Source organism: Falco rusticolus, chromosome 16, assembly GCF_015220075.1.
Source record: "Falco rusticolus isolate bFalRus1 chromosome 16, bFalRus1.pri, whole genome shotgun sequence".
Taxonomy (NCBI): domain Eukaryota; kingdom Metazoa; phylum Chordata; class Aves; order Falconiformes; family Falconidae; genus Falco; species Falco rusticolus.
The window spans coordinates 4,173,255-4,184,426 of NC_051202.1; the positions used below are offsets into that span (position 1 = coordinate 4,173,255).

At 44.4% G+C, this 11,172-nt stretch overlaps 1 protein-coding gene across 10 annotated transcripts in view; it reads right to left on the reverse strand.

Moving 5' to 3' along the window:
- PRDM10 (PR/SET domain 10) overlaps nucleotides 1–11,172 on the reverse strand; it is a 47,242-nt gene that overhangs the window by 35,012 nt on the left and 1,058 nt on the right. For 6 of the 10 annotated variants that reach the window (XM_037409666.1, XM_037409665.1, XM_037409673.1 and 3 more), the window contains exon 2: nucleotides 1,307–1,496. In XM_037409666.1, the coding sequence (XP_037265563.1) occupies nucleotides 1,307–1,411 (105 nt within the window). In that variant the 5' untranslated portion in view covers nucleotides 1,412–1,496. The other 4 variants (XM_037409669.1, XM_037409668.1, XM_037409667.1 and 1 more) reach the window with 4 other exon arrangements.

The following is an 11,172-nucleotide window of genomic DNA, read 5'->3' on the forward strand; positions in this document are numbered from 1 at the left end:
CATGAGGTGGCAATAGTGTATGTTAGATTGCTTCTCTGCAGCACGTACACGCAGTATCAGTAGAAAATTCAGCTATTTAAACAGAGAAACATAACTGAAAGCATTAAGCAGTGTTTCCAAGGACTACTGGAACAAGTTAAGTTTAGGGCAGCAGTTTAAATCTAAAGAATCTATAGAACATCAGGATCACAAGTGATTATCAGTGACCAAACTTAAAGAAGCTAGAAAAATTAATTCCAGTGGCAAGAGGAACTTGTTTATTTTTCTACATGCTTTACAGGCCAAAAAACATTTCCAGCACATGGGAAAAATGGGATAGCAAGCAGGAAACCTAGTTCTGGTATCCACATTCATATTCACATAAAGTGTTTTCACATAAAGCGATGCCACAGTCACATATTTTATTTACTTTGTTTCACCTTGTAGCTTATGCTTCAAAAGATGCCTGGTACTCCCCCACCGATGCTAAGTGCTGATGCTGTACAATAAATCCTCATGCAAAGACTACAGTAAGAATGCATGCAGCGTTTCAGATTTGGAGAGCCCTCTGCAAATACTAATTAAGCCTTGTAACTGCCATGTGCAAACAACAGTATAGTTATCCCATTGTATAGGTAACAGAACACAGGCCATTGAAAACTGCCTTTCTTTGCAAATTTCAAAGCTGGAAATTACCAGGACAGTCAAAATTTCTCAGCTCGTGGGTCAAATGACATGCAGCACCCTCTTCCAATACGCTTAAAAGAAGAAATCAATTTACAGCCTTCTAGAAATTCTCAGCTGCATTGTCTCAGAGACAGAGGGACTAGCTGCATACATCAGAATCTGACTTTATTAGTCACTAACAATTAACATTTCTCCCTTCCCCACTACCCAGATGTCTGACTGGAAAAAATTATTCATATTACTTTCCCCGAGGTCCACCCACAGTTCCAACTGATTTGACTGATGCCATCAAAATGGGATGCCACAGACCACAGAATTTGCTAATATTCATTAGTCTGAATACCCTTTCACTTTCCCACATGGTTATACATACACTTGGACACCGAAACTTCTATAGCCACTGGCTGGTTTTGTTTAGATCATTTCAGATGTCTGTGTATTCACTGCTGCGGTTTGCACAGCTCGCTTTCTGAAGCTTTAATTGGAAATCACCACAGACATGTTTGTATTTCTCCTCAAAAGAAAGATGAGTTTCCAGGCACTGAACAAGGTTTGAATGGGAACATCTGCTTGCTAAGTCACCACATCAAGCCCAGTTCAGTCCGAGCAGGAACCAAGAGCTCTGGAAGGTACTAGTCACCTGAGCAGTATTCTGCTCCTGCTCAGCAGAGTCAGCCCACACCTGAGGACTTTCCTCTTTTGAGTCCATCTCCTCCCTGCCGTGGTGCTCCATGGGGAGAGACATCTACTGGAGGAATGTCTGGCTGAATAGAGTCATCTGTTCACTGTGCTTCTACTGCCAGAAGACAAGGTGATCTTCAGTAACATGGCTATTAAAAAAAGAAAAAAAAAAAAGACAGATATTAAACCAAGTATGACACATGGAACAGAGGTGTAAGGTATTATCATCAGCTACTGCACTACGGTTACACGCTGCCAGAGTAAAAGAAGGCTTGGCTTTACAAACACACACATTCTCATTTACCACGCTCAAGTTCTGCTGCATAGTACTTCCCAAGTCCTATTAAGGAGAAAACAAGGCAACCATTGCTACAGTTGCACTGAAGGATTATACTGAATGCCTCCTGCACTTAAAGATTATAACGAATTCCTCCTGCATGTCCTTCCTTGGCCAGAGGCAGTCCACAAAATATTCTTCACATTGTCCTTCTGGCACCTACAGGCCTAGAAATCAATAAATGATGTAAAAATTTGGCCTTAACCTTCCAACAAGAAAACCCTACCTTCAGAGACACATTACCAGTTTCTCAGTGCATCTGAAAGAGGTTTTGTTCAAGAATCAAATGGCTTTACATGTGCAGGCAGCTTTCACCTTGTACAAAACCGCAGTCCCAGTTGGTATTCAGGCAGTGTTACAATAGGCAACTTTTAGAAAAAGAACAATGAAACTTCAACTCAATTCACACAAGCCCGAAGATCCTGACAAATTGCTTCCAAGCTAGGTTTTATTCACCTCTCGCAATTTTATTGGGGCCTCTCAATCTGCCATTGGGAATCTCAGAAGTGTAATTTACAGGTCTGGTGATTGGTTTAATCAGTGGTTCAGCACCTTCCCAGTCCGTTGTCTCTAATGTCATGTTAAATCACGGGCCCAGGAATTAGCATAAAGCTGAGCCCATTTCATTTTTCAGCTAGTCCAATTAACTTTATTTTATACCAAGTGCCTCGCTGGGCTGATCCAATGCCAGTACCCCGTCTGTGCACCAGGAAGAAAGCAGAAGGCTCCTTGCTGATGCTTTCATTCATTTGCATTTTAAATGCAAATTATTTTAGTCATAATTTATTCCTATAAATGCTAGCATTTGGCTTTTCATTGACAACTAAAAAAAGATGGGGGGGGGGGGGCAGGAGGGTAGCAGGCACTTACTGCTAATTTTGCCAGCAACGAGTAAGCTTTGCAGACCTGAGCACTAACTGTACCACTGGTCCTGGCCAGAACATATAAATCAATAGTGCAGAAATGTCTCAGGCTAACGTCACTGAACGATGTGGGGGAAAAAAAGACGTATTACTTCCACATATATAAAGAAAAGCTGTAGGAAAGATATTTCTGGGCATCGCCAGACACTTAAGTCATGCCATTATTGGTGACTAGAGCCTAACATTTGCTGTCTCATGGCAAGTAACACAGCACATGTGCCACGCAGTCCCCCACGCAAGCAGAGACTGAGGAGCAGTTCTGACTTCCTATTAGACCCATACACCATTATGTTATGGGAATAATGAAGCAGAAATTCCACTGCATTAATATTACTTGATACAAAACATCCAGGAAAAAAAAAAAAAAAAGGAATACATACTTTAGTTAAGGGATCTCATTAGTATGGGGAAAAAAATAATGAACTGCAGCAAACAATTAGGACTGTCAAACACCAGCATTACTCTCCAAGTGTTGAAAGCCAGGGTCATTTACAAATAAATATTGTTTATTTACATATTACACCACACAAGCTCTGCTCTATAAATACATATCCTCCATCCCTACACAGCACCTTTCACCCAGCTATCTCAAAGCTACTTGTTATTAAGGATTAATTCAGGGATTTTCTCATACCTAATCCTACCATTTTCACTCAACTCCATCACTTATTTTATCAGATATACCATCACCAAGGGGTCTAGAACTGCCTGTGTGAAATGTGACAGCATTTATGTCACTAACAGGATCTGAAATCCTTCTACATAAAATTAAATGCCTATCCTGTTGACATTCTTTGGCTGGTTTATCCCAAACAGCTCTTTTTCTTAACTGTCCTTATTAATCAAGAGCCAGTTCAGGTAACTGCACTAACAATAGCCAGTAGTGTAATCAACTACCTAATCACTTAGAAAAATAAAATCTAGAGGTTTCAATGTGGAGGATATGGGTGTTTTTTTTTAAAAATATAATTATCCTGTTAATAAGAATGTAATTAAATTAACCAGTGATTGAATTAAGAGACAGGCACAGTTCTGGCTAATTCCACATGGTGCAACAAGTAGCAGAGTTTCTGGCTGACCTTCCACACAAGCAGATATTGAAGGTCTCAAGGAAGATGCTGACTCACGCCTGCTGACTCACTTTGGCACAAATAATTTACAACAGAAGTGAAAAGGAGACCCAAGGGTTCAGACAGGTCTTCAATAGACAAAAGTGGGCATTAAGATTCATATCTGCAAGAAAAAATAGTACCAAAAAGTTGAAAGCAGAAGACTATCATTTTGAGTTTTGCCATGGTTCTAGAAGCTAGCATTAATGTCAAATCTCAGGGCAAAAAAGCAAGGCTGAGCCAAATTCAGTGGCTTGGTGGTGCAGTTTCTATAAATGGTACTGTTATTGCTGTTCTCCACAGAAATAAAAAAAAAACAACTGCTCAGCCCAGCCAATTGTGTAGCAATAACAATCAGACAATATTAGGAGCTGGAGGATTTGCTGATGCTTTCAACTTCAGTACTTCAAAACACATCGTAGGATCTGCCTCTGGTATGCATTCCTACCAAAGCCTGGGTCTCCGAGAATCCTCATCATTTCCATCATGACCAAAATACACAGAAAAGCATGTTTCCCTGGAAACGTGGCTACACCGAGTGAGAAGTTTGTGCGGGAGCAGACAGGCCATGCCCCTGAGAGATCCCAAGGCCAGGCAATAAGGAGGGCACGAGGCACGAGCAAGCTTTGAAATTTAGCTGGTACAAAAGCCAACAGTGAAAAAACAAGACCTGCAGTTAAGGTTGGGAGCTGGGAACATGATCTGGTCCAAAGTCACTGACAACAAAATTGTCGGGAAATACAAACACCCAAGTAATTTTTCCAACTGTGATGGCAGCAAAAGACCAAAATAACTTTGCTCACTAGTACTCTATAGGATGCTCTCGCTCATTTATCCTTCGTGATCTTATTTTCTTCTTTAAATCCCTCTCTCAATATCCATTACAGCTGTGACACCGACAGCCACAGTGCCTTGAGATTTTAACAATTTCCCTATGGTATTCTCTCAGCAGAGATGTCTCACTGCACAAGGAAGCAGCAGATGCCCAGCTCACCACATAGCCACAGTATTTTTTCAAATTAGTTGCAGAAGACTCATGACGAGTGCATTAGGGTACGTGGCCTCCACACTAAGCCTGTTAGCAATTCCAGTTTGGGAGATTGTGCTAAAGAAAACACTCTCTCAAAGGTCTAGCCAGAAGCTTTACTAGTCCTTTTGCAGAAATAAACATGGAACTTGAGGCAAAAGCATTGCCAAAGAGCTAGCATGCAAGGGAACACTCTCCACTGGTCTCCACTTGCTCTCCGCATCATTTGTCCACAGATTATCCTTTGTAATTGTTGATTTTTCTCCCTGTATCTCACAGGCATCAGACATTTTCAGACAAACTAAATAAAGAGGCAAGCACCTCACTGGGAAGTGCTGCCGTGTCTAAGGGACACACACGCATGCTATGAGACCCATCACCAACACCAACCACAATTCTATCACCACCCCAATGTTTACATACAACCTGAGGAGCATCATGCACATGAGCAAGAAGCAACACCAACATCTGAGATTCTAAACCATTTACAGTTACTATGAAGACAGCATTTTCCTCCCCAAAATAGCAGGCATGCCTCACCCAGTCCACGCTGAGTGATGGCACAAGCTGAAACAGTAGTGTATAAACATAACCCAGTAACACTCCAGTACATCAGAGTGGCAAGGCAGTGACAGGAAAACAGCGCGTCACTATTTATATACCATGGATCACAATATAAGATACAATGTAAATCAAGAACCCACACAGCTCCCATCACTTTAAAATATCTACTCCAGTAGAAGATAAACTCATTCCAACCTGTGTTTGCTGGAGCTCTATCTGCAACAGCACCCATAGGTGCTGCCCTTGAGCTCCCTGCAACATGGCCATGTTTTTCACAGGCAGAAGAGCACGGTCAGAGTTAGGAAGTGACACCGGCGCTTATCTCGGTGAGGCTTATCAGTGCAGGAACAACCTGATGCTAACCATGACTAGAAAGCATCCGATTCAGAGCTCAAGCAGGGCAAGATGAGTATTTTCCTACGTGTCCGCACACCCATCATATCCAGCCATCTGCCTCATCTGAGATTTACAAGTAAATCAACACCCTCTTCAAGACAAATCAGGTTTGTTTCACAAACATTCACATTATGCCATTCACATTTACTTTCCCTTCATTTACCTTCCCTTCCTCGGCACCCCCTGGGGATCTGCTGGTGTCTGAAACCTATGGCCTTCCTCTTTAGTTTTTGCCTTTTACATCCAATCTGAAAAATCTCATTAATGGTGAAGCTTGTCCTCTGCAGCTGCTGACACCTTTTGTGTCACTGTCTGAACAGTTGTTCCTTTTGGAAAACTCACTTGAAAACTCCTTTTGACCACCGTGACATGCTCTAACCCCTCTCTCATGTTCCTGCAGCATGCTTTCTCTGAAGGTTTGTTATTAAATCAGCAGCTTCCCCCATTCACTGCATTCACCTCCAGAGAATGAGAAAGCACTGCTCAGGGGCAAAGCGCTTCATCCACTGCCCAACAGCAACGTCCTCATTAGCCTCACTGTCCTCAGCAGAAGCCCCCCTCTCGCCCTCAGCCATCACAGCACCCATGCCATGTCACCTCATAGGTGCACCTGTGACCCCTAACACCTAGGGAATGGGAGTGAGCAGTGCTTTAAGAAAAAAAACCTCCAATAACAGCAAAGTCACTTTCGTATTATTTTGTATTTGGCATGTAAGAGTTTTTGACACAAGTTGAATATCGTGAACTCACGCAGTGCTTCAAAGGAAAGCTCAGCTCTGAAATTCAAAGAAAACCACCACCAAAAAAAAAAAGCCATCAGTAATCACATTTTCTTGGCATACCTACTATTAAGGAATGACAATTTCTTTCAATGCTGGGACTACACAAGAAGATACACAGACAAAAGCTCTGGGGACTTCATCTGCAGCAACTACTCCAAGTCTAATTAAGGGCATTCTGCTGAGGAAGCACCCGAACCAGTGCCTGCCAAACATTCGCTTTTGTCCCTTCTCTGGGATGAGAAGAATGGGGGAATATTACAGCCGGGCAAGGGGAGAAGTCCACCTCCCTGCTCAGGGAGCCATAAAGCCACTGCAGTATCTCAAATGAGAATCCACTCTACTATAATGGTGCATAAAACAGCTAATGTGATTTACTCCCCAGTGTAAAAAGAGGCTTGTATATAGATTGGGGTTCCCTGCAGCAATAATGGCAGGGGCTATTAGCTTAATCCTTTAAGTACTGAGCTCACTGACCACTCTTTTTCACCATGTGCAAGGACAGCAAGATTGTTACGAAAGGGGGTTTTACGACTACAGGTCTTCCTCCAGCCTTTAATATGAAAATGATTTATTATGCTCAAAAGGAACATCACATGTGTCTGCAAAAAGCTATATCCCACACTTAAGTTAATTACCCCAGCCTGCCTAGAAGGCAGTGTCGGTGCATTTCCTGAGATCCCTTGGCAAGAACACGTTTTCATTGCAGCAAGAAGGTTTCTAACCTCATTGAGGACTGAGTCACGACTACCGTCTCCTCCTCTGCATTGCCATCCATCAAAAGCACATATTGTTTCAAGGAACTCTGGCTCTGGTGCATTTTGGCTGAATGTTAATAATCAGGTAATATATAACCCCAATATTTATGTTTTACTGGTGAGTTAGAAATGGAAATCATACATAGGGCTGGGACAGCAAGGATTATTTATTTCCACAAAAGGAGAAATGGCTTCAATTTATTTAGTCGTATAACAAATAGAAGAGCTCAGCCAAACACAAACTCACCCTTTACTCAAATTGTGCATAAGGAATCTATCTACCTATATCCCTATGGCACATCCATCATCAAAGCAATAATGAGCTCCAAGAGATCTCTTAGATCTTCAAGGCCAGTCCTCCACTACTGCGTCCAACGTGCATCACAGTCCTTTGCCTAAAAGGACAGTCCCCAAGCATTAAAGGTGAGAGCATGTGTGGTGGGCTGACCCTGGCTGGATGCCGGGTGCCCACCACAGCCGCTCTGTCACCCCCTCCTCAACCAGACAGGGGAGAGAAAAATAGAGCAAAAGGCTCGTGGGTCGAGACCAGGACAGGGAAATCACTCAGCAATTACTGTCACCGGCAAAGCAGACTTGACTTGAGGAAACTGGTTTAATTTATTACCAATCAAATCAGAGCAAGATAATGAGAAATAAAACCAAATCCTAAAACCCCTCCCCCCTCCCCCTCGCTTCTTCCCAGGCTTAGCGGAGAATGGGGGCTGCGGTCAGTTCATCACACCCTGTCCCTGCCGCCCCCTCCTCACACTCTGCTCTGCCCCAGCGTGGGTCCCTCCCACGGGGTGCAGCCCCCCAGGCACCAGCCCTGCCCCAGCCTGGGCTCCTCTCCCCACGGGGCCACAGGTCCTGCCAGGAGCTGCTCCAGCACGGGCTGCCCACAGGTCACAGGCTTTGGGCATCCCCCTGCCCCGGCGCGGGGTCCTCCTCGGGCTGCGGGTGGGGGGCTGCTCCCCCATGGGCCTCCATGGGCTGCCGGGGAATCTGCTGCGATGCCTGGAGCACCTCCTGCACTGACCTGGGTGTCTGCAGGGCTGCTGCTCTCACATTCTCACTCCTCTCTCCAGCTGCAGCTGCACAGGGGGTTTTTTCCCTTTCTTAAATCTGTTATCCCAGAGGTGCTGCCACCATTCCTGATGGGCTCAGCCTCGGCCAGCGGTGGGTCTGTCTTGGAGCTGGCTGGCATTGGTCTATCAGACACAGGGGAAGCTTCCAGCAGCTTCTCACAGAAGCCACCCCTGTATCCCCCCCCCCAGCTACCAAAACCTTGTTACGCAAACTCAATACAACCGGACAGTCTGTTGCAACTGCTCTCACAAAGTATCAGAAAGCCTGTTTCTACCACAAAATATGTGAGATAAGCAAGCACTCCAGGTGAGTCCCAAGAAGAGAGATTAGCATCCAGGAGGATGGTTGGGCTAGAGACCTGCTTTAGTCCCAATTCTTACACAACAAGGCATTTTCTCACTGCATCCGTCCTTCACCCTCTGAGAGGGCAAAGAGACAAGTTAATTACATTTCCATATATGCACATGACATTCTTAAGTCGCTTGTCTTCCCATTCGCTCAACATCTACATATTCACTCCAGCAACTAGATTCTTCCTCCCATCCTCGGCTTCCTGAATGTGTGACCACATTCTTTACTTTGCCTTCTTCCAAACGCTTCATACTCTGAACTCCCCATGATATCATCATCTGTTACTATCATACACTGCAATTCTCAGGCTCCAGCTGCTCGAGGCAGCGACCCTGTCTACTTCATTGATTTGATTTGTTTTATACATGATAGAGGGAGAAGTCCAACAAAGCAAGAAAACAGGGAAAACATGTATCTGAAGTACAACATAACAAACAAGGAAAATAAAAGGTCTGTATCAAAACCTGTGCTATGGTGCTGCATATGCAACCTTCAAGGTTTTATGCGCTCTTAGGTTTTACTGAAAGAAAGCAAAACTGTACCAAACCCACCACATTGCTCAGTTCCCCTGCGGCTTCCACTTGCCATCTTTTTTGTCTCCTATCCCTTCTCCTGCTCAGGAAACTCTTCTCCAAGCTACTGTCAGAAGAGGAGGTTGTTCCCTTTCCTACAAGTTGATGGTGCTGCTTCTTCCCTCCCTCCCTCTCTTTCTAACCTCCCTGCATCTCTTCTCCTCTGAATTAAATCACCCCTCCACTTTAAGCTCTTTGAAAGACAAAACTACCTTGTTTCTGCACATAAAAAAACCCAGCCACCAAACTTGTCTTTTTCAGAACAGCTGTTTCTCTGAAGTAGAGAACACAAATCAGGCTATCCGTGCATTAAAACAGGTGGGGACTTAACACACACTGCCAGTTAAGGGCTAAAACACACCTTCTCTTTCTCTGTGTTCTACTAGCATGAAATAAAAGTGATAAATAGACCCAATCTCATGTTTAAGTCAAAACAAAACTCACAATACTAAAACAGCCCCCGTAATTAGCTACACTTATAAGTCAATTAAAATTCAGTTTACACAGCTGACAGCAGCTGCAGGTGGTCAGAAACACACTCGAAGTAGCTGCTGACTGCTGAGCAAATTACCATAAGAGAGTTCATCCACGGATTTTCTTTGCAGGTTAGTAGCAGAGCAGAGAAAGCAACACCACATACCCATTTCTCTCTAATAACAAGTTGTCAATTATTCCATCAGATAAAAATAATAACAATTACACCAATATCTCATCCTATAATCAAGGTAGTAAAGCTGTCTTTGTTTTAAGTACCGAACACACAAGAGAAGAGTGCATATAGCAAAGTGCCAAAAAGCATCGCAACTCAGGAGGCAAGTTCTCCATTTAAGGACTGACTAGAGAAATACACCCTCTTGTGTGGTTAGGTTCCCCCCCCCCCCCCCCCGAAATGAAGGCATTAGAAGGCTTAAAACTGCCTATTATTTTGTTTCCACAGAAGATGCAAAGAACCCTCTTGCAAAATCAGTTGATGATTCATTAGCAATTCAGCTTCTAACTTAACCAATTAAAGGGGGGGATGAATTATTAAAGATAGAAAGCAGTTCAGTATAGCCTCTATTCCCATTGAAATTCTGAGGGAGAAACACTGATAGGCACCTCACAGACACCCAGCTTCGTGCTTGCTCATCCTTTAAAGGCCTGTAAGGACCACAAATAGATCAGTAACACGCTGGACGGGCTAGTGTGCAGACACCAAGAAGCACATTGCAAACACTGTCCCTTCACTCTCAGGACTTTGAAGCTCAGGCACCTAAACCAGGTTTTTAACTCTCACCTACAGAACCCCACAGGACCCCTTCTGAGGGTCTGCAGCAAATAGCTGAAGTAACAGGTGACTGTGCATAGCTTGAAACGCCTTGAGCAAGGTAACCCTATAAAGGGAGAGTTGTCCCTTTAGGATCAGTAGTTTTGAAAGACAAAGTCACAGGATTTTATGTTTCCGTTCCAGCATAACAAGCTCCCTTAACAACCCTTTAATGCCACCGTAGCACAGGAGGAGGGACATGGCAACTCAACACCAACACCTAGGCAACAAGAGATCCCCAAGATCAAACTGCCACATGCCATAACCATATTCCAGACGACAAGAACGGGTGCATTTAGCAGATGCAACCGCTGCCCAAAGGCCCCACACTAGCAGAGCAGTGGCAAACACCACAACTCCCACTCACAGAAGGCTGGGCCTCGCCCCTTCCTTCAGACCCATGATGGATCGATCCACCTCAGGTGGTGGGAGCCAACACAAGGCCCGCACCCACCAGCCTGGCCCCTGGATGAGCCCAGCCACGCAAGCCCCATACTGGCACCTCAGGGTGGTGGCAAAAGGGCTGCCTTCCCTCCACACCGGAGCCTTTCCCTGCTGGGACCACCGAAAATGCCCCCAGGTACCACCCTCCACCAAGGAGGGACCCCTCAACAACT